The following is a 23,981-nucleotide window of genomic DNA, read 5'->3' as shown; positions in this document are numbered from 1 at the left end:
TTTCTGCTGCCTACAGCAAACCTCCCTCAACAAAAGCTGCTATGTAATTGCAGCTGTAAGAGAGCAGAAAGAAAAAAAGAGAGAGAGAGATAGAGAGAGAGATACTTCTTGCCTCTATCGTACACAACACACATAATCTCTCATCTCTCCCCACTTAATCCTCTCTCATCTCCCCCCCCCCTCTCTAAGTACATGTGTAATTGTTTTGTTGTGGTCCATATAAGTTGTGATACAGCTTCCTCTGTCTAATGTCCCTTTCACCTGACTAACATGTTGTGTAACTTCCTGGTTACACTTCCTGGCCTCCATGGGTCTCATACAGTCTAACAGTGGCACGTGCTGGTCCTTGTCATATTTTGTAAACCAGGTGATACTATACAATCTGAATGTACATTAAACAACATATTTACAATATTTACAGTGTTACACTGCACATCCACTGACCAATGTGTGAAGGCTTCTTTGTGTCTTTTATTTTATTTTGTATCTATCTATCACCTCACTGTCTTTCTTGCTTTCTTTCTTTCTTTCTTTCTTTCATTCTTTATGTCTTTTGTTTCCCCCTCCTATTTAACCTACAATCAATGGTTCTTTCTCTCTTTGTCTCATACAAAGGATCAAGCTAATGTGTCACATTCTGGAAATTGTGTGTATGTGTAATTGTGTGTGCATGCATTGTGTGTGTATGTGCGTGTGTGTGTGCATTGTGTGTATGTGTGTGTGCTTATGTCTATGTGTGAGTGTGTGTGTTCTTGTGTGTGTGTGTGTGTGTGTGTGCGCACGTCAGAGCATGAGTCATTTGTCCATGTGTGTGCGTGTGTGTGTGTGAGTGTGTGTGTGTGTGTGTGTGTGTCCCACTAGTGAACAGATCCAGTACACCCCTCCCCAGTCTCTTCCCTCCTCCTGTGTTCTGAAATGGAACGCTCTCTCTCATGGACGCGTTGCGGTCGGTCGACGACCGTGTACAGTCACGTTGTGATCTGTCAGTAGACGGTCTCCTTGACCATGTTGGTGGAGAAGGTGTGGTTGCTGGAGATGGAGATGGAGTGCCTGGTCAGGCCACACCTCTGCCTCCGGGCGTGGCGGCGGCAGGGCAGACAGAAGTAGCGGAGGGCCGAGAAGAAGATCTGCCGGTAGTTGGAGGAGACCAGGTTGTAGAGGACAGGGTTGATGGCAGAACTCACATAGAACAGAGCGTTGGTCACCATATAGAAATAGTGGTAGAAGTCATACAGTGCACTGCGGAAAGAGAGAGAGAGAGAGAGAGAGAGAGGGGGAGATAGAGAGAGGAGAGGAGAGGGAGAGTTAGAGGGAGGAGAGGAGAGAAGAGGAGGGGAGGGGAGAGGAGAAGAGACCACATTTACAAGTAGCAGTGGAAGTCACACATTGCCCTGGGGGAGAGAGAGACCGAGGAGGGGAGTCATGGGAAGGAGAGGAGAGGAGGAAAGAGGAGGGGAGGAGGAGAGGAGAGGAGACCATGTAGAAGTAGTGATGTGAGTCATACATCACCTTGAGGAGAGAGAGGGAGAGATAGAGGGAGAGGAGAGGACCATATTGAAGTACATGGCCCTGAGGAGAGAGTCAGTGGGAGAATATGCTGTGATGAAGCTTCCTCTGTCTTATGTCCCATTCACCTGACTAACATATTGATGCTACAGTACACTTACTGGTTACACTTCCTGGTTACACGTGCTACTCCATCGGTAGGGTCTCTGATGAGGCGGGTCACCCGTCGCGGGTGTGAACAAGGCCATGTTTGGAGACTTGGTCCACATTCACAATTCGCTAATGAGCCTCTGTTCTGTCCTGCTCTCTTCACCTGTACCTGACCAAGAGTATCAGATCAATTGAGTAACACACTTCCTTGTGTGAAGCCTTCTTGTACGACCGCTATAGATAAGGCACACAACACAGATGACAACAGCAAGATCAAGATCAAGATCAAGCTCATTCTGTTTCTCTCTCTCACTCTCTGCCTCATCGATCTCTCTCTCTTTGCCTCATTGCTCGCTCTCTCTCTTTCTCGCTTTCTAGACAACAGCAGATGATGAGGTCATTCATCTAAACAGAGCTGCTGATACTTGAACACAGGGAGTTATCTATATATCTCCCTTCAAGTGTGTGTGTGTGTACGTGTGTGTGTGTGTGTGTGTGTGCCATAGTCTTTGCCTGTGACAGCTACAGTAATTGTGACCTTTATTCAATACACACACACTTGAAGGGAGATCTAATGATAACTAGCGGTGTTCAGATAAAAGACCTAATCATCTGTGATTGACTCATTCACTCTGGAGGTGACAATCACTGAACTACCGTAGAGGTGAGCAGGGTGATCAAACTCTCTCTCTCTCTCTCTCTCTCTCTCTCTCTCATTCTCTTTCTCCCTATCTCTACCTCCCTCTCTCTCTCTCTCTCTCTCTCTCTCTCTCTCTCTCTCATTCTCTTTCTCCCTATCTCTACCTCCCTCTCTCTCTCTCTCTCTCTCTCTCTCTCTCTCTGCCTCATCTCTCTCTCTCTCTCTCTCCCTGTCTCTCTCTGCCTTATTGCTCTCTCTCTCCCTCAAGTATTTTAAAAACTAAAACTAAAAGAGTCCCCTAGGTGAGTCAGATAGCCTCACTCTCTGCACAGGTATGAGTGTTTGTGTGTGTGTGTGTGTGTGTGTGTTTGTACTAAGTGCTCCTGTGGAGAGAGAAGGCTGTGGAGCCGCTGATATCAATGTTCTTAATATGCGTACCTGTATTTCTCTTTTAATCTGTAATCTGTGGTTGTGTTCTTCTATTTATTCCCTATTTTTATTCAATTTATTCCCTTTTTTTATTCATTATCTATTATGTGTCTTTTTATCCCCCATACTCTATTAATCTTGCTGCTGTGAGAAAGTAATGTCCCCTCGGGGATAAATAAAGAACTTCAACTTCAACGACTGTGATAGAGTGAACTCTGAGTAGAGAGGTTGTTGTGTGAGAACAGAGTAAACCCCTCAACCTTTGTTTGCTGGTGAGTAATGGCTGCTTCCTCTCCGTTCACTAGCCTTCTCTCTAATCACCTGGTCTAGCTGTGTGAGGTCAACTGTCCATTAGAACACTCTGACACCGCTGACAGTATGACGTGCTATTGGACGTCCTATCTAACCCTTTGTTTACCGGCGGGTAATGACTGCTTCCTCTCGCTCTCTCTTTCTCTCTGTCTGTCTCTCTCTCTGTCCCGCTCTCCTTCTCGCTCTCTCTCTTGATCAATGCTGTGTGTTTGCCTCAATTAAGGAACCAATACATTAGAAGAGTGGAGGGGATAGAGAGAGAGAGAAGGAGCCAGATAGAGAGAGAGAGAGAGTGGGACGAATGTGTGGGAGACAGAGAGAGGAACCAGAGAGAGAGAGAGAGAGATGGATAGAGAGTGGGAGACAGAGAGAGGATCCAGAGAGAGAGAGAGAGAGAGGGGGGGGGGGGATACAAAGAGAGACAGAGAGAGAGAGGGAGAAAGAGAGTGGGAGACAGAGAGTGAGAGAGAGTGAATGATGGTAGAATAATCAGGGTGATCTATGTGTTCTATCAGTTGTGAATGGCTGGCCTCTGTCACTGTTGAACAGCACTATGAATGATGACCTGCCCAATGGTCTCTACAGCCAATACAGAGCCAAGCCTCTGTGTGTGTGTGTGTGTGTGTGTGTGTGTGACAAAGAGAAGGAGTTAGAGAGAGATGGATGTGGTGGAGGGAGAAGGTCATAAGTAGGAGTGTGATAAACATCTCCAGGCATAGTGACATTAGGAAGATCCACTTAATGAGATGCTTCTTACTCAGACCAGTGTGTGTGTGTGTGTGTGTGTGTGTGTGTGTGTGTGTGTTTGTGTATCTAATAAGAGGCTACTTACTCAGTCCAGTCTGTGGTGTAGCAGAACATGAGACGCCGCGCGTGATAGGGCAGCCAGCACACCACGAAGGCGATGACCACCGCTCCTGTCCAGTAGAGATGCAGGAGACAGGAGGTCAGAAACATGGGAACAGGAAGTGCCTGGCAGAGGACGTCTTGTCTCGAGAGGGGGGAGAAAGAGCTAATAAGGTGACTAAGTAATCTGCAGACAGGGAGGAGGGGTGGGGGGGCGGGGTGGGTTAAGGACTGAGGAATCTTTGCAATGGTAGTAAGAAGCTATAGCAGCTGATGCAGAGGAGGTGTTGTTGACAAACTTGGGATCCCCATGCGGGGTCTCCTGATTTCAAATTGGCGTTCCCTGAGAAAGTCTAACTAACCTCGACACACAAACATTAGTATTTAGTAGGGGTGCAACGGTTCTCGTTTTTTTTACGGACGGTACGGTTCGCCTTCCACGGTTCAATACACTACTGAACCGTGTCGTTTTTTCGGTTTATGCTGCGTTTCATTCAAAGTCCGAGGTGGAGTTGAGAGTTGAGAACATGGCAACAGTTTGAGGAAGCCCCGGATTGCTACAAATCTGCGTTGTGGGGTCATTCATTCTGGTTTTGGCATTGAATACACCGATGAGGGAGTTTAGTTTTAGGATGTGTTCAAAGGCAAGGACTGTGTGATCATCTAATTATGTGTAGTTATGTGTTTTTAGCATGTTGATGTTCTATCAGCATGTTGTGATGTTATTAAAATACAGTTTAGATCTAGCCGCTAGCTGTTAGCAGCGTTAACAGCAGTTTCCGGTTTCATTATACAGCCAGTTTAACCCAATATGTGCCTGAGGTCTAACAACATTCAAATGAGTCTAACTTCGTCATATTTTTTCGGATTTCAATGTATGACACGTCATTTGAAAGCTTACAATCTGTAGTTTCAGTAAGTAGTGTAGCCTACTGGTTTATCAAAACACTGGCTGGTGTCACATTTGAAAGTGTTTTTGTTATTTTTTGTTTATATATATTTATATTTGTTTATATTATACAATATACCAGTCATATTCTGGAATGTGTCTAAATGTTAAAGTTCCATAAGTATAAGCAAAATAAAGTAAAGTAACAGTTTGTAAATAAATAGTAGCATTTCTTTTCTCCTTACGCACAAAAACACATACCGAAACCGAACCGAAACCGTGACCCAAAAACCGAGGTTCATACCGAATAGTGGGCCAACTGAACCGTTGCACCCCTAGTATTTAGTATAAAGACAAACACTGTCTGTGTATTGCGTCTGTAGCCTATTATTGCAGTCTTTTGGGGTTTGTATCCAACCAATAAGAACATCTAAAACCTCCTACACACTGTGAGATTTTTGCGATCTTTTTTATTTTATTTTATTTGTTTTTCAGATTTTTATCCCTTTTTCACCCAATTTGGTATCCAATTGAACCCAACCTAGCATCCAATTATCCCCTGCCTATTGCGTAGGATCCGCCGCACGACCCCGTGGCCGGCAGCCCCAGAGGAGGCCGCCAGGCAGACTAGCTGACTGGCTCCTCGAGCCCAGCACCGTTATTCCGGCACCCCGGGGGCGCTGTTGCGCGACGGATCCTTGTCCGGAAATATTACCGCCCTCGGGAGCGGCCGCTCAATATGCCGCTCCCTGTGTGTGGATTTTTGCGATCTTATAAGTTTATTGCAAGCCACACTGTGCGACATAGCTCGTACCCATAATCTTGGGTACGACCATCAATTTGATGCATGCACACTGTGCGACGAGGTTAGTTGACGTAGGTCGTAGCAGCATTCACATTGCGATCATCCAACATTTCTGACACTGTCAGATATTTGTCGCAAGCTATCTTTGGACACAAGACCGTAACATCAGTAATTTTTTTACCATACACACAGCACGACGTAGGACCATCACTTTGGACCTACGACCACAGATATTGCCACAACTGGTGATCTTTCGTCTGGGACTGCCCAAAATCGCACAGTGTGTAGGAGGCTTTAGGCGATTAAAATACATTGTTTCTGTGTGTTTGTTGTTGTAAAAAGGACTGATGAACTACTTAGCCCTACTGATCTGTGCATTAAGCCTGTTCAGCAGCAAAATAGGAAGATGAGCTGATTAATTTGAACTTAATTATTTTGATTATAACACTGGAAATATAAACTCAAATTGACAAACTATTGGACTGATTAATTATCTACCAAAGGACTGATTGATTGAAAAGGCTTGTAATGAATACAATGGGAAAGAATGTCAGACACTTAGGGTCAAGTGAGTGATGGAAATAAAGGAAATAAAAAAGGAATAAGGATAAAGATAAAAAATAATGCTGTTATTTAACCTAAGGAGGAAAGACTCCTCTTTTTATCAGATCCATCATACCCCTGTTCCTTTTGCCTTGTTTGCAGCTTGTGAGATTGTTCAATCATTAGGATTTTGTCTGGCTAACCTTGTCTTTGGACATACGGTGCGCGGACCTCTCAGAGTTCTGAAAGAACAGTTTAGCTTGGGTAGTGCTTCTTCACAAAGTGTGTTGGCTTATGTGAGCAGGTTCCAGGAGCGGTTGCACAGTGCATGCGCTCTCGCTAAAGAAGCTTTCTCCTCGCAGAAATTGATGAAGCGTCACTTTAATAAGAAGGCTGTCCCACGTTCACTACAACCAGGTGACCAGGTTTTAGTTATGTTACCTATTCCAGGTTCCTCTCTCTCTGCCCGTTTCTCAGGTCCTTACTGTGTGGACAGAAGTTAAGTGGCACTCATGATGTTATCCAGACGCCTGATCAGGGACGCAAATCTAGAGTTTTCCACATTAACATGTTAAAGATATATCATGCTAGAGACAAACAGAAGGAAACTCCAGATGAAACTGCAGGGCCCGCGGTCAAATCTGCCGTTCCTACTGTATTGGTTCCTGGCACATGTAATGTTATTGATGGTGACAAAGATGGTTTGGAGTTGCATAATGCTCCTCTACAGACTCCTCGATTACTAAACTCTGAGATGCTGTTGTCTCTTGACTCACATTTGTCACATCTGGATAGTGATCAGAAAGCTAACATTACAACCTTGATAAAAGAGTTCCCTGGTCTATTTGGTGATGTTCCTACCATGACCAATGTTCTTGAACATGATATAGATGTGAGAAATGCAACTCCCATCAAGCAGCATCCATACCGTGCTAACGCTAAGAAACAGTCAGTGATGTAACAGCAGGTGGCTTATTTGATGGATAATAATCTGGCAACTTCAAGTTCTAGTCCTTGGAGTTCACCATGCCTCTTGGTTCCCAAGCCAGATGGCACGTTTCCTTTCTGCACAGATTACAGAAAAGTACATTTCCGACTCAGAAACTGTTACTGTTAAGTCATCCTATCTCATTTGTTTGTCTTATATTGAACGGCATATATTTTGAGTTAATCTGTTTTCTCATACACATAGCCATGGGAAACAGGTGAGTAGGTGAGATACTCTTGGCTGTACATTTGCATCAGATTCAGATTCAGATTCAGATTCAGATTCAGATAACATTTATTGCCATTATGCATACACATATAGGAATTTGCTTTGGCGTTACAGTAGGTGCGTTTATGCTTTTTTCACATGTATACATGAACAAAAACAAATGCAAAAAACAGGACAGACAACAGTGCATTGGATAGTGCTATATATATAAAGTGCAGTGCAGAGTTTTTTTCAATGGGTCCAGTGCATTCAGTCCTGGGCAGACTTGGGGGCGGGGGGGAGGGGGAAGCCAGAGTCATTTATCAGCCTGGCGGCTGAGGGGAAGAAACTGAGCCTGTGGCGGGCCTTTACAGTTTTAGGCAGCCGCAACCTTCTTCCAGAGGGAAGCAGGGTGAGGAGGCCGTGGCCGGGGTGGGAGGGGTCGGCCATGATCTTCCTTGCCCTCCTCAGAGCCCTGGTGTCGTGCAGGGAGTCGAGGGAGGGCAAGGGACAGCCGATCACCCTCTCCGCTGAACGTATCACCCTCTGCAACTTGGCCTTGTCCTTGGCCGTTGCAGCAGGGAACCAGGTGATGATGGAGTGGGTGAGGATGGCCGTGTAGAACTGGACCATCATGGACCTCGGCAGCCTGAATTTCCTCAGCTGCCGGAGGAAGAACATCCTCTTCTGGGCCTTCTTCGTCAGGGCCTCGGTGTTCCTCTCCCACTTCAGGTCCCGAGAGATGGTCATGCCTAGAAAGCGGCATGACTCCACGGAGGCCACCGGGGTACCTCCCAGCGTGATGGGAGGGGGCAGGGCTGCTTTTCTGCGGAAATCCACCACCATCTCCACTGTTTTTAGAGCATTGAGCTCTAGGTTGTTAAAACTGCACCAGCTCCGCAGCCCCTCGATCTCACCCCTGTAGGCAGATTTGTCCCCCCTGGAGATGAGGCCCACCAGGGTGGTGTCGTCTGCGAACTTCAGGAGCTTGACCGAGGGGTGGCGGGAGACACAGTTGTTGGTGTACAGGGAGAACAGTGCTAGAGACAGGACGCAGCCCTGCGGGGAGCCCGTGCTGGTGGACCTGGAGCTGGAAATGCTCTTCCCCAGCTTCACCCGCTGAGACCTGTCAGTCAGGAAGTCCGTAATCCATGTGCAGGTGGAGTCCGGCACCTGCAGCAGGGATAGCTGGTGCTCCAGGATGTGTGGGAGGATCGTATTGAAGGCCGAGCTGAAGTCCACAAACAGGATCCTGGCGTAGTTGCCTGCAGTGTCCAGATGTTCTAGCGCGTAGTGCAGAGCCATGTTCACGGCGTCCTCCGTGGATCTATTGGCTCTGTACGCGAACTACAGGGAGTCCAGCACAGGATCCGTGATGAGCTTCAGGTAGGCCAGGACAAGGCGCTCCAGGACCTTCATGATGACAGTGGTCAGAGCGACGGGTCTGTAGTCGTTCAGGCCTGTGACCGTGGCCTTCTTGGGGACGGGGATGATGGTTGACGGGGGATGATGGTCTCTTTCTCAAACCTGCAGTAGAACTCGTTCAGCTCGTTAGCGAGAGGGAGGTTGTCGGACATCAGCGGGGACTTGGGTTTGTAGTTGGTGATGGTCTTGAGGCCTTTCCAGACGGAGGCGGAAGAGAGCTGTTGCTGCAGCTTCTCCAAGAAGGATCACGGAGGATCTACCTGTTATTTCATTAGGCAAAGAAGCGGATGCCCATGTATTTATTAGATTAGGTTGTACTGTATATATATATGCACTAGATTAGGACTGGACTCGATTTCCTTGAGTTGGCACCGCTCGTAGTCTACCTGTTGTACTTTGGCATGTGTATTGTAAACTCACCACTATTATTGTAAATAAATACATTCTTGCACTAAAGTTCTATTGGTTTGTGAGTTGTTGTTACTTCCCTACATTAAGCTTGGTGTATACACTTTTATGTTTCGGCACTCCTCCCTAGACGTAGACGAATAAGATCTGGGAGTCGTAACACACACACACACACACACACACACACACACACACACACACGCATGCTCAGAGAGAACGAGAGAGTGTGTTATTCTTCTGGCCAGTCAGGCCCCAGGCAGTAGCAGTTAGGAACCCATTCATCAGGATTCCATCCTAGCCTGGCAGCTCTCCCTATGAGTGTGTTTGTGTGTGTGTGTGTGTATGTGTGGGTATGTATGTATATATGTGTGTGTGTGTGTGTGTGCGTGCACGTGTGAGTGCACACGTATGCGCACGTATGTGTGTGTTTATGTATCTAAATGTGCGTGTGTGTGTGTGTATGTACATGCTTATGTGCTTGCGTGCGTGTCTACTTGTGTGTACGTGTGTGTGTGTGTATCACATCGCATTCTGGCAGTCTCCTCTCATGGTTCCTTTTTCTTACAATGACTGAGGGATAGATTAGTCATTTGTCTCACTTAGACAAAGGGTTAGTCATGTTCTGAGTCGATTCGAATAAAGGAGTCTGCTAAAATGTAATGCCAAAAATGTAAATTTCAATATAATGCCACCAACCCAATCATTCTGGATGTCCATCATGTTGAAACAACCATGATGAGTTTTGTAGCCTGGTCAGAGCTTTTGGAATAAATCTTTTGGCCATTAAAGGTTGGTGATTTAAAAGCCAATCGGAGGGAGAAGGAAAGGGCTTTACCCAAATCACAACATGATGAATAATGATGCTGGACTAGTTTGAGATAATTGCGAGGGACCGTGTGTTGAATTCTAACCTCCAAATTGGCTCCATTATGTGAGTGTGTGTGTGTGTGTGTGTGTGTGTGTGTGTGTGTGTGTGTGTGTGTGTGTGTGTCTGAGTGAGCTGATTGGCCAGAGTGTTTCTGTCTACCATAGAGCATGATCAGACACATAGATATCATTATTATTATGGTTGTATATCATCTCAGCCAACACAGCCTGTGTTACACGCTGAAATATGAGTTCATATCCATAATCTGGAGACTATAATATGATAACATGGACCGTTAGAAAACCTGCATCTTTGAGGATGAAGGTCATTGTGAATTATCATGAGTGAGTGTGTCTGCTGTGCATGTGTGTGTGTGTGTGTGTGTGTGTGTGTGTGTGTGTGTGTGTGTGTGTGTGTGCTTGTGTGTGCATGTGTAGTAGGGTTGGATGTAATACTGTAATACTGTCTGTGAGTGTGTCTGTCTGTGAGTCTGTCTGTCTTACTGTGCATCTGTCTGTCTGTGAGTGTGTCTGTCTGTCTGTCTGTCTGTCTGTCTGTCTGTCTGCCTGTGAGTGTGTGAGTCTGTATGTCTGTGAGTGCTGTCAATACACAGACTCAGTGAGTGTGTATTGTACTGTATCATCAATGTAGGAGAGCCTCTCTTGTGTTATCTCCTGTTCTCCTGTACAGTCTGCTGTGTTCTCCTGGCTCCTATTGGTGCATTAACATATGAAAAGAGCCCTGGAGCCAAACAACTATGTGTGTGTGTGTGTGTGTGCTGTGTGTGTGTGTGTGTGTGTGTGTGTCTGTGTGTGTGTGTGTGTGTGTGTGTGCTGTGTGCTGTGTGTGTGTGTGTGTGTGTGTGTGTGTGTGTGTGTGTGTGTGTGTGTGTGTGTGTGGGCCAACTACATCCTAGCCAATTACATGAACGAGGATTGTATTGATTGGTTTGCTTGGAACCCCTCCAGCCTCCTGCTGGACTGGTGTGTGTGTGAGTGAGTGTGTGTGTGATGTGAGCGTTCATTGTACTCACGTAGCACCATGACTCCATGACGGAGTGACTGGGCACGGTTGGGCTCCACGGTAACGCTAAGTGTGGTGGCATTGCCCCCGACGATGCAGATGCGATTGTCTTGCTCTGCCTCCCGGAACATCCGTAGCAGCTGATTGGCTATCACCCCGTTCAGCGCTGAGATGGCTGCCATGGGAACCACGAAGGACAGAAACGCATTCACCTGAAAAGAGGAGAGGACGGGAGAGGAGGAGGAGGGGGAGGGGGGAGGGGGAACTTCAATCAGTTTAAGTGTTGGGTGGAGGGGAGAGTTAGGGGGTGGGGGGTGGGGGATGGGTTAGCAGAAATCCATTGTTTCTAACTTGACTTTGACATGATTGCAACAGAAGTACTGGTTTGCTCCGAAATGTGTTCTAAGATGTGTTCTAAGATGTGCTCTAAGATGTGTTCTAAGATGTGTTCTAAGATGTGTTCTAAGATGTGCTCTAAGATGTGTTCTAAGATGTGTTCTAAGATGTGTTCTAAGATGTGTTCTAAGATGTGCTCTAAGATGTGTTCTAAGATGTGTTCTAAGATGTGTTCTAAGATGTGTTCTAAGATGTGCTCTAAGATGTGTTCTAAGATGTGTTCTAAGATGTGTTCTAAGATGTGTTCTAAGATGTGCTCTAAGATGTGTTCTAAGATGTGTTCTAAGATGTGTTCTAAGATGTGCTCTAAGATGTGTTCTAAGATGTGCTCTAAGATGTGTTCTAAGATGTGTTCTAAGATGTGTTCTAAGATGTGTTCTAAGATGTGTTCTAAGATGTGCTCTAAGATGTGTTCTAAGATGTGTTCTAAGATGTGTTCTAAGATGTGTTCTAAGATGTGTTCTAAGATGTGCTCTAAGATGTGTTCTAAGATGTGTTCTAAGATATGTTCTAAGGTGTGTTCTAAGATGTGTTCTAAGATGTGTTCTAAGATGTGCTCTAAGATGTGTACAGACGACGGCCAGGCCTTCTGATGGAAAGCCACTTTTAACAGTTTGGACATTTAAATGTCAGTCGTTTGTATTTATTACACTTGACTCTCTGATTCACTGGAACTCGGCTTGGGCAGTGAGGCATGAAAGTCAAGTGGATGTTATGTGGCTGGATAGAGATGGAACGAGAGAGAGAAAGAGAGAAAGAGATGGAAAGAGAGAGAGTGAAATGGAGAGAAAGAGAGAGAGAGAGAGAAATAGTTGGAGAGAGAGTCAGAGAAAAAGAGGGTAAGAGAGAGAGAGAGAGGGAGAGAGTGAGAGAGGTTGAGTGAGAGGAAAAAAGAGAACGAGCAAGAAAAAGGGAAGGAGGGAGAGAAAGAGGGGCAAGAGAGAGGGTAAATGAGAGAGAGAGAGAGACAGAATGATAAAGTGTTGGGAATTTGTATTAAAATAACTAGAAGTGATAAATCATGTACTGTGCTCATTTAAATAATATGTGACTGAGGTCAGTTGAGAAAAATTAGAAGGTCACGCGAAGCCAAAAGAGAGGTTCTGTTTTTGAGCGACAAGAAGAAGAAAAGCTCCTGACTAAAAGAAAGTTTTATGATTCAAACCGCCTGTAAATTACTTATTTTGACCTATGTGCTAACAACCATTTTACATCTGCTGTTATGATATTCTATTTTCCTGTACTGATTTTATACTTTCATAACTAATGATTAATGATAAGTCTATTCTTCTATACTATATTTTAACTTGTTAATCGAATCCCAAGTCATGGAACTCTGTGTAACTTCAACAGTTATGTTTTCACAAGCTATTCTGATAAAGGACACACTGACCTAGTCATGAGGGAATGGGTTTGAAGATCAAATAACTGGCCAATTAGTGCTTTAGAACGCACGTTGAATTAACTGTATAAAAATGTCTGTTCATCCTAAAAATATAACTGTGTGCATATGCTTAGGCTACTGATTTCTTAATGCTTACTGATTTCTTAAAAACATAACAGAATGTGTGTGTGTCTAACGTTGCGCAAGGTTAGGCTGCTCCTACAGGTGGATACAGCCGACAAAGTGTGCAACCACTCTCACCATGACTAACGGCCGGCGGGGCCAGAAGAAGAACATAACACACAGTACACTCGCACTCACACCGAAAAGAGTTGAAGTTTGCTTACAAATCAAATGGTCACAGCTGCAACAGATTTAATGCTGACAGTTAAAAACTACCAGATAGGGGGAGGAGGGACAGCCCAGCCCCAAATGTTAAATCAAATGTATAAAGACTATGTACCAAGGCGAAACTGGGTTCTTGTCTGGTGAAGCTTCTGCAGTTAACCTATTGACAGCTAGCTGATACTGGCCTGCGGAGGTGAAACTAGATAGGACCCCTTTTCCATGGAAATGAACTATTATTGCTTGCTGATGTGCTTGAATAAATATTCTCTTAAAGAACAGTTCAGTAGTGGTGCCTAATATTTGATTCGATCATTTTATCTTAAGAAGTTATATCAAGGACGTCTCGTGGAGATTAAACGAACTCGCTTGTAAGTGACGACTCAATTAACTCAATTCTGGAGAAGTTGATCGCCTTACAAAAGGGAGAGAGAGACGGTGAAAGCGAGGGATGGAGTGTAATTAACTAAGTGTAGTTGTGACATGCTGTCTGTTAGCAACATTGTTAGCATCAGTCAGTGTATCTGTTAGCAACACTGTTAGCATCAGTCAGTGTATCTGTTAGCAACACTGTTAGCATCAGTCAGTCTGTCTGTTAGCAACACTGTTCAGTCAGTCTGTCTGTTAGCAACATTGTTAGGATCAGTCAGTCTGTCTGTTAGCAACACTGTTAGCATCAGTCAGTGTATCTGTTAGCAACACTGTTAGGAACAGTCAGTCTGTCTGTTAGCAACACTGTTCAGTCAGTCTGTCTGTTAGCAACACTGTTAGCATCAGTCAGTGTATCTGTTAGCAACACTGTTAGGATCAGTCAGTCTGTCTGTTAGCAACACTGTTAGCATCAGTCAGTGTATCTGTTAGCAACACTGTTAGGATCAGTCAGTCTGTCTGTTAGCAACACTGTTAGGATCAGTCAGTCTGTCTGTTAGCAACACTGTTAGGATCAGTCAGTCTGTCTGTCTGTAGTTAGCACCAGCTGTCTCATATCAGCAGCGACGTACTGTATTCATATCAGTGGTGGACATACTAAACATCAGTTTATCATCTAACATCTGTCTGTTATCATTTATATTCTTAGCAATCCTTCCCACATCGATGACATTCTAATTAGAACGGGGAAAAAGGGGGAACAAAAAACCCAGAAGACTTGCAGCCAAAAGGGCAATGTCAGCATGCCCTACTACTGTGACCTGAGGATAATAACTGGAGTTGTGTACTTTGAAGACAGACACACGCACACGCACACGCACACACACACACACACAGGTCTACAGCGGCGCCGGCAAAGACACAATAGGAGATTACGGTAGCTGCTGAATCAATAGATAGTAGATAGTTGTTTAATTAATGTGTTTGTGTTTGTGTTGACATGCAGCTAGATATGAATATATCTATAATTCATCAGACACTTGAGATTGACATCGCTAGTGTTGATGAATAAAATGACAAAGGGAGGGAGGGAGGTAGAGAGAAAGAGAGAGAGAGAGAGACAGAGAGAGAGAGAGAGAGAGAGAGAGAGGGAGGGAGAGAGATTGCCATGCCAATCATATTCTTGAATCTGTTCCAGAACTATCTGTGTCTATCTACTAGTGTCTAGTGTCTACTACGTCCCTAACGATAGTGATTTTCATGAACTTTAGAACTATCAACAAACCTCTGTCACTAACGACGGTGATAGATATATGAACTTCTTTTCTAGGCAGAGAGCATAAACCGATACAATCTATCATGAAAAAAACTCACAGGACTTTTGCTGTTAGTGTAACGAGTTTGATACCATTCTGATTTCTACCTCCACCAGCCTCCCCTGGTTGCGATTCATCAGTGAGTACGATGGACAGAGGGTTAGAGGAAACCACCGCTTGAGAGAGAAACCAAAGATATGATATGTACAGTTGGGCACAGGGTTAGCCCAACTAAGGAGAGGAGACGAAAGGTGAAGAGACGATAAGAGAAGAAGAGAAGAGAAGAGAAGGTGGGGGAGGGGAGGAGAGAGGAGAGGAGAGGAGAGGAGAGGAGAGGAGAGGAGAGGAGAGGAGAGGAGAGGAGGGGAGAGGAAGTAATGAGCCAGTTGGAAACTGTGGATGATTGTGAAGCCAAGTTTGGGAGATCCTTGAAGTCAGCGTGAGCCATCAAACAGCTGGGTACCTCTCACTTCCCAGACACCAACGGCGTTATCACAACAACCAGACACAGGAGGGGTTCCAATCCATACAACCACACACATGGGGTTCCATTCAACCATTGATCAAAACAAGCATTTTAATTGGCAGAGAGGCGTTGAAAGCCGTGATTTCATAACGACAATATCAGTTATAATATCACCTTTTCTGATATTCCTGTGCCGCAGTTGATTTAAACTCCTTGACAATGTTTGTAGTTTTCCAAACTCTATATCTTAGCGCTGGGCAGAAGTCTGATGATGATCAGTCAAGTCAAGTCACGTCATATTTATTTATAAAGCACATTTAAAACAACTTGCGCTTGACACCGCCTCTTTCATCTCAGACGGTTGAAGAACAGGGGCTGCAGTGGCTCAGGAGGTAGAGCCAGCGTCTAATGATCACAAGGTCAGCGGTTCGATCCCCAGCTGGCCACATGTCGAGGTGTCCTTGGGAAAGACACTGAACCCCAAATTGCTCCCAATAAGCGGGCTGGCGCCTTGCATGGTAGCTTGCCTCCATTGGTGTGTGAATGTGTGTGTCAATGGGTGAATGAAAGGTCATAGCGCTTTGGAGCGCTAAGGCACTATATAAGTGCAGTCCATTTATAATTTATCAAATGGGGTTGAAGACCATGTGGGCCTTCTACAGAGTATACCGAGAGTATACTGACTGGGTGCATCACTGCCTGCCATGGAAACTGCACTGCCCTCAACTGCAAAGTGCTACAGAGGCTGGTGCGGACAACCGAGCGCATCACTGGATGTGAGCTTCCCTCCATCCAGGATATAGACAAATGGGAGAAGTAGCTGTTGGTTAGCCGAAGTAGCTGTTGGTTAGCCGAAGAGGTCTCGCCTTTTGGACAGCATTGGTTCGAGCTGGCTGTGGTTGGGGTGGCTGGGATCTTTGACTGGCTGGGACACTTTTGTGTCAGCAAAGCCCGGAGGATCATCAAAGATCCCAGCCACCCCAACCACAGCCAGCTCGAACCAATGACGTCCAAAAGGCGAGACCTCTTCGGCTAACCAACAGCTACTTCTTCCAGGCGATCAGGCTCATGAACAAGCCCACTGTAGACAATTGACTATCCCCATGTATACAGACCACAAAAACCTTAAGCTCACAGCCACTTTACTACTGAACTATCTATTATTACTAGTTGCACCACTAGTGTATCCTGTTTTACCTGTACTATTGTCACCTTTATCTTGTATTATGCCTACTGCTAATACAAGATAAAGGTGTCACAATGCATTCAGGGATTTTGGCCACAATGCATTCAGGGTTACGTTAAGATCTATATCTACATATATGAGATATGAGAATATTTGTGTGTGTACACTAGGTGTGTATGTGTGTATGTGTGTGTGTGTGTGTGTGTGTGTGTGTGTGTGTGTGTGTGTGTGTGTGTGTGTGTACTTGGAGCTGCTGTTGTTTACCACTTTATATCACAGTAACTGTGGGAACAACTGTTTGATTGATTGTGCATTGTGTGTGTGTGTGTGTGTGTGTGTGTGTGTGTGTGTGTGTGTGTGTGTGTGTGTGTGGTGCCAAAGAGACAGAGGGAAAAAACCTCAGTTGAAGCTGGTTTGAACGTTGACAAATTATATTGAAGATGATTATGATGCCTTTGGAGAAGAGACCACAGCTTCTCATTAACACACAACAACGCCAGCCTGTCTTTGGGTGATAGCTGTGTATGCCAGAGCTTCTGTCCCAGAGCTGCTGAAAAGAAAACCTTGAATGACAATGTGATGACGCTAGCAGCGGAGACAGCTACACACACACACTCACACACACACACACACACACACACACACACACACACACACACACACACACTGTGTCTCTTTAATTAACTAGGGCTTTCTGCACCTCTTTTTTATCATTTTCTCCAGCTGAGCCATTTTCACAGTTCCTTACTCTCTCTTGTACTCCATTCACCTCCTTATCATGGCCACAGTGTGAGTGTGTGTGTGTGTGTGTGTGTGTGTGTGTGTGTGTGTGTGTGTGTGAGAGAGAGAGTGAGAGAGCCTCCTTCAGTCTAGACACAGTAATTACACTAGTCTGCATTGACCAACACTTTAATCCCCTGAGGGTGTGTAGTCCCTATCTTGTCCCAAAGTGTGTTTGTGTGTGTGTGTGTGTGTGTGTGTGTGTGTGTGTGTGTGTGTGTGTGTGGGGGTGTGTGTGTGTAGCAGTAACATGCAGTGAGGTCATTGGCTGGGTAGGCAGTGAGCTATTTAAAAAAAATCATGCGATTAACGCAGCAGCCAGACTTCAAATGGCATAGCGCATACTATAAAGGCAATCAATAGCCCTTATATCTTTTAACGCAGGCTCAAAACTCACTTCTTCAAGAAGTAGGCCTACTACCAGAATCCTCCCTGTTAAGCACCTATTGTATTGTTAGTTTGCTATTCTTCTCTATGCTATTGCTATTGCTATACTGTATTTTTAGTTTGCTATTCTTCATTTTGCCTTAAAAAAGCAGTACACTCCTACGTTAAATGCAATTATTGTAAGTCGCTTTGAATAAAAGTGTCGGCTAAATGACTGTAATGTAATGTAGGCTAATATACTATACTATAAAGTCAATCACATAGCCCATATATACTATACTATCAAATAGCTGGTCAAAAATGTCATGTATTGTTATCTCATAACTATACATAGCGTAGCGCAACAGCCTGTATGGCATTGCCTACATTCACCTGCATCTCAACAGGATTTACAGCAGCACGCAAAACAGCTCAATGACAATATAAATTCACCTGCATCAACAACACAGGATTTACAGCATTTGAACCGGCACGCAATAGCCTACATTATCTTAAGCATATGTAACATGCGTAGGCAAATGTGTGGCTAATTTCTCATCCTTTTCTGCCATCAAATGTAAAAGTTCGACATAATTCCCACGATTGATGGAGCTACTGCTCTCGTCGTTCCCCCGAAATGCTCATTCTTGTTTAGCAAGGTAGCATGTTGCATCAATTAGGCTTTTCAAGATTTCCCTGTTCTCCTCTACCGTTGCGTTGTGTGCAGTAACATGCAGCCGGTGCTGCTCATCCAGGGCCATGTCTATGCGACTTTTGCCAAAGGTTTCCAAGGCCATCTGAGAGTGGATGTGGGCTATGGATTTTTCATGCTTCTCTAAAGCTCTTGGAAAATTGTTCAGGTTACAGTAGCCCCCTTTCACCCACACGCTGTCGCTAGACCAGAACAGTAGGCAAGGGAAGCAGAACAGCTTGTTAGCCTGGCTACATCCACACAGCCAGTCCTTTTTTTTGTACCATTCCGTTTGAAATGTTCGTACAATCTTCTGTCCCTTCCTTTGGGTTAATTGAGATAGGTCAGGTGTTGCCCTCCCATTTTCAATCACATTTCGTTTTTTGCTCAAAACTGAAGGTTGAAAATCTTTTGAACTGTTGGATATCCATGATGCTGATCTCAAGTTAGCTGGGGAAATTTAGAACCGCGGCGCGAACAGCAGAGGAATGCCGCTACGGCAAGCCAAACGCAAACTGTCAATCATGCTGTCAGAGGCAGCCTGCACGGTGCCTCAACGTCCATCAATGAAGACAATGTGAGAACAGACTACGCATGCGCAAACCTACGAAACCGTTGGTCTATCACTTCGCATAGCACAGGGGCACTGCCTCAGCCTCTCGCCAGCAATCAGCTAGCTTTGGGAGCAAACTCTCCTGGTGCCAGGGCATGCATTATATTTTTAAAACAACACATTTTACATCATTTATTTTTATTTTAACAACATTTTAACACATTAAAGTTAAGAATAATGAGTAAAATAAATACAATAAAAATACATGTTTGAGATAAAACAATAATAAAAAAATATTTTAAAAAGACTGATATTCTTTTTCTTTCTTAAATGCCTGGGTGAGGCACTGCCTACCCTGCCTCACCTGACTGCACGCCACTGGTGTGTAGTCTAGTCCCTATCTGGCCACAGTCCAGACTCCAGGGCTTGAAAAAGCCAGGGGAGCATGAGGGAGGGTGACATCAGAGGCCAGGCTCATTGTAATGCCTGCAATGGAATGAGGAATGGTATCAAATAGTACCTGCCTCCACTAGGCTCCCCCAGCCTCAAATAGCTTCCACCAGTCTCCACCAGCTCTCACCAGCCTCCCCCAGCTTCCACCAGCTTCCACCAGCCTCCCCTGTGTAGGGTTAGTGCATGCCAGTGTTCAACTAAAGCCCAGATACCAGCCACTGTCTGTCCCTCTGTCTCTGGTCAGGTTGGGCAGTATGAGAGAGAGAGAGAGAGAGAGAGAGAGAGAGAAGAGAGAGAGAGAGAGAGAGAGAGAGAGAGAGAGAGAGAGAGAGAGTGAGAGAGAGAGAGGAATGGCAGAATAATTAGAATTAGAAACAAATTAACTGAAGTGTTCCATCTGCATTATATCCCGCCATTCCTTTTTCTCTTCCCATTCCCTTCCCTCACTTCAGTAATTACTATACATCCTCAGGACACACTTCTGTCTCTCTCCCTCTCTCCTTCTCTCTCTCTCTCTCTCTCTCTCCCTCTCTCTCTCTCTCTCTCTCTCTCTCTCTCTCTCTCATCACTCTCAGCCTGGGGAGACATTGATTGAGGGGAGACACACCATGTCCCTATTCAAGTCATTTGTTGTGCCAAGGGTTTCTGTAGAATATAAATGCTGTGAAACTGATTAGAAATGTGGCAGGGTTCAAAGAAGTTTGGTGCTGTAATACACTGCACTGGAATTGAATTGAAGATGGATAACAGGTTTGGGTGTGTGTGTGTGTGGGGGGGGGGGAGGGGGTTGGGGGTGAAATAACTGAATGAACAGTTAGTTTTTTATACATTTACTTGTACTCTGTCAATGAAAATAAAGTTAAATCTAATCTAATTCAATCTAATGAAGAGTGCACACGTTCAAACTGATGCCATTTTTTAGATACGAGCGCAGTTCTATATATTGTTCTCTCTCTCTCTCTATTTACATTTACATCTTTGGCATTTGGCAGATGCCTTATTCCAAAGCAATTTACAATCAATACATTTGACTAAGTAAGTGAATCATCAATCAACCAGTCGTAGCAGGAAAAGTAATCTAGCTCAGACTAGGCAGTCGTGCTCTCTTTTGTCTCTCTCAGCCTGAGGAGACATTGATTGAGGGGAGACATACCACCATGTCACTATTCAAGTCATTTGTTGTGGCAAGGGTTTCTCTAGAATATTAATGCTGTGAAACTGATAAGAAATGTTGCAGGGTTCAAGGATGTTTGGTGCTGTAATACACTGCACTGGAATTGAAGATGGGTTACAGGTTGGGGAGGGGGGGGGGGTTGGGGGTGAAATAACTGAATGAACAGTTTGTTGTTTATACATTTACCCTATTTTACAAACAACTGCATGTTTAGCACCTCACAACATGCTGATAGAACATCAACATGTTCAAAACACATAATTGGATGATCACACAGTCCTTGCTGTTGAACACGTCCTAAAACGTAAGTTTGTTTACAAGCCATGTATCACTTACCCAGTAGCCTATATAATAGTCCATTGTCTGGTCTAAATTTTATGTAAATCAATTTAAATGTAAATGTAATGGAAATATGTTGAATAAAAAAATGGTTGATGTGTTGAATACTTATTTCCGCCACTGGATGTACAATATGTATCGATACATACACATACATATGGAAAACTAAGAACAAATGAACTGTAAAAATTGTGGACAGACATTATCTACCACTATGGTTTCCAATATCTCTTCAGTCTCTTTACAGTCATGGCATGCTCTGACAAATGTATCTGCCAGCCATACTGTTTTCTCTTGCTCTCAAAGAACGAAAGGGATCTGAGAGCGTAGTACTCAAGCTCTCTTCAGAGGTTCTCAGTAGCTAATCTTTGATTTTCTTTATCCACAAAAGATCACCGGACCGCTAAAGCGATGGATAGAATATCTGTTCGGGGATTAGAAGAATAGGATGGAGATAAACAGCACTCCTCTCTAGTAGTTTAGTCAGGCTTCCTGGTTTTACACACACACACACACACAAACACACACCGACACCGACACACACACACACACACACACACACACACACACACACACACACACACACACACACACACACACAGAGAGGAATCACCACCACTGGCTGGGCTGAGGGCCAGACCGCTCAAGGGGCCAGCGCATGCACGTGCATGGGACTAGAAACGATGCAAGCAATGCTATCGGATAGAACTTACATTTGCTGAGTTGGTAGTGTCATAGTGTGTAATTGATTAGTAGTTGATTAGTCGTAGTGTGTAATTGATTTCTACGCAAATCAGAGGCCCTATAAAAACAAATATATTACGGTTATTACAAAATTACATGAACTATTATCCTTGGACTCAATTAAACTTATTGAGTGATTTGTTGATGCCATTTTTGCATTTTCGCTCATTTTAAGAGTGTCATAACAAAGGGTCTAAATACTTACTGTATGTACATGAGTGTGCTACGCCACCAGGCGCCCCTATCTATCAATTCTCTTCTCTCCATGGAATGTAGTGTCTTTGAGTACTGAGTGCTATACAAAATGTATTATTATAATATATCATATTATTAATTATACAATAATAATAATGTATAATAGTAATGTATTACTTACACATACACTATTATAATATATATTCATAACATCTGTTTTGTAACGGTGCTATGGTTGAGGAATGCGCAAAGCAAAACACATCCTTCCCTTTAAAAAGACAGAAGGCCCTGGCCCACTGAAACCAGTCGAGTCTACATGAGACAGCAAGGTAACACATACAGTACAGAATCATGAAACCATTTATAAATGTTGTACCTGATGTCACACAGTGACCCTGTATTTATGGACAGACCCGTGTACAGCATCTAAATCACACCCGTGTACAGCATCTAGATCACAAGTAGATACAGTATACAACAACACATTCTGAAATTAATTATAAGATGTGCACCTCAGTCTCTCTCTCACTTACCCTCTTTCTCTCTCTTCCTCCCTCTTTCTCTCTATCCCTCTCCTTCTCTCTCCCTCTCCACCTCCCCCTCTCCTCTCTAAGTATATCCACCTGCCCAGGTGAAAGTCTTCCTGTAGTCTAGTTCTTTTAGATCAGTCCTCCTCCTGATGTTGAATGATCTACACCTCCAGCAGCGATATTATATTAATATTATACTGTATATTATTATGTTATAAGAGATAACATCCCCAGCATTATCGTTATTACGCAGACATGATGTGAACTATGCGTGAGTTACACACTTTACAATCACGGTAATCAACAGGTCGGTCTGTCCGTGTCTCGGTAACGGAAACACCGGATAGGACGTGAACACATCCACGGCCAGTACTACTCCGATACATACACGCGTAAAAACACCAGCACGTAACAAACAGATCGTTGCAGGGATGAGAGAGAGAGAGAGAGAGAGAGAGAGAGAGAGAGAGAGAGAGAGAGAGAGAGAGAGAGAGAGAAGAGAAAGAGAAAGAGAGAGAGAGAGGGTCGTAACAGAGACTTTTAAGAGCTATTTATTCACCACTAATCTGGTTAATCATCAAAGAGCATCAAATACTGTACATATTTAAACAAATCGCGACGTTAGAATTATAAGGTTCTATCTCCATTTTTGTCAAAATTGAGTTTTTTACATAATCTGATCCATTAGGTGTTTATTAATGCCTGTGCGGTGTTATTTTTAAAATGTTGACATTTTTGAGTTAGTAATTCGTAAAATACAAAGGTTCCATCTCACAAAACATAATGGAATGTAAAAACTTTGACGCTCAATATCTGAACTGCCCTAAACGGAGATAGAACCTTATAATTCTAAACTCACGAAATGAGTGTCCATTAAGGAGAGAGAAGGAAGGACTGGATGGGGTGTGGGGGTGTTGTAGTAGAAGAGAGACAGACAGACAGAGAGATGGAGACCCAGAGTGTTTAATTAAACCCACCTGGAGCACGGTTTTGAGAGTGATAGCGGACACCGTGGAGGTGCAGAGCTTGTGCCCTTTGTCCTGCGTCTGGCCCATGGTGAGCAGCATCGGCGTGGCCAGCAGGAAGGACGCCAGCCACATGCCGCTGATGAGCTTCTTGGTGCGGCTACGCGACATGATGCTCTTGGCCTTGAACGGGTGGCAGATCGCCATGTAGCGCTCGACGCTCAGGCTGGCGATGTTGAACGCGGTGGCGTACGCGCAGGCGTCGCGGAGGAAATAGTACCCTTTGCACACCGCGTCCCCGAACACCCAGGGGTAGTGGAACCAGATGAAGTTGTAGAGCTCGATGGGCATGCAGACGAGCAGGATGAGGAGGTCGGACACGGCCAGGCTGGCCAGGTGGTAATGCACGGTGCTCTGCAGGTTCTGGAGGGACTTCTTGGTGAGCAGGGTGTACAGGGTGATGGAGTTTCCAAAACAACCGATCACGAAAAGCGCGACGTAAATCACCGTGACCAGGGCTTTGGAGTAGATGTCGGTGTTAACGTTCAAGTCGTCCTCGTCCGGTACCGGGAGTTCCGTGATGTTGTCAACGGTCGAGTCCGAGTTGTTGCTGAACCAGAATTCCTGAGCGCTCAGCGCGCGTAAGTTGATAAACTTATTATGGCCCGTCAGTGTGACGTTGAGATCCAT

The 23,981-nt window shown here is 44.6% G+C and overlaps 1 protein-coding gene across 1 annotated transcript; it reads right to left on the bottom strand.

The window, feature by feature from the left end:
* Positions 1-983: 983 nt before the first annotated feature.
* Positions 984-23,981, bottom strand: ntsr1 (neurotensin receptor 1 (high affinity); the record flags this gene model as incomplete). Its single annotated transcript, XM_080534193.1, has 4 exons — positions 984-1,239; positions 3,870-3,954; positions 11,050-11,251; positions 23,304-23,981. 4 exons carry the CDS (start codon positions 23,979-23,981, stop codon positions 984-986), a joined length of 1,221 nt encoding a protein of 406 aa, XP_080390319.1.

The sequence above is a fragment of the Nansenia antarctica genome (assembly GCF_963989245.1).
Source record: "Nansenia antarctica genome assembly, chromosome: 6".
Classification (NCBI taxonomy): domain Eukaryota; kingdom Metazoa; phylum Chordata; class Actinopteri; order Argentiniformes; family Microstomatidae; genus Nansenia; species Nansenia antarctica.
The sequence above is the reverse complement of the archived record's forward strand: the minus strand, read 5'-3'. Positions and strand labels throughout refer to the sequence as shown.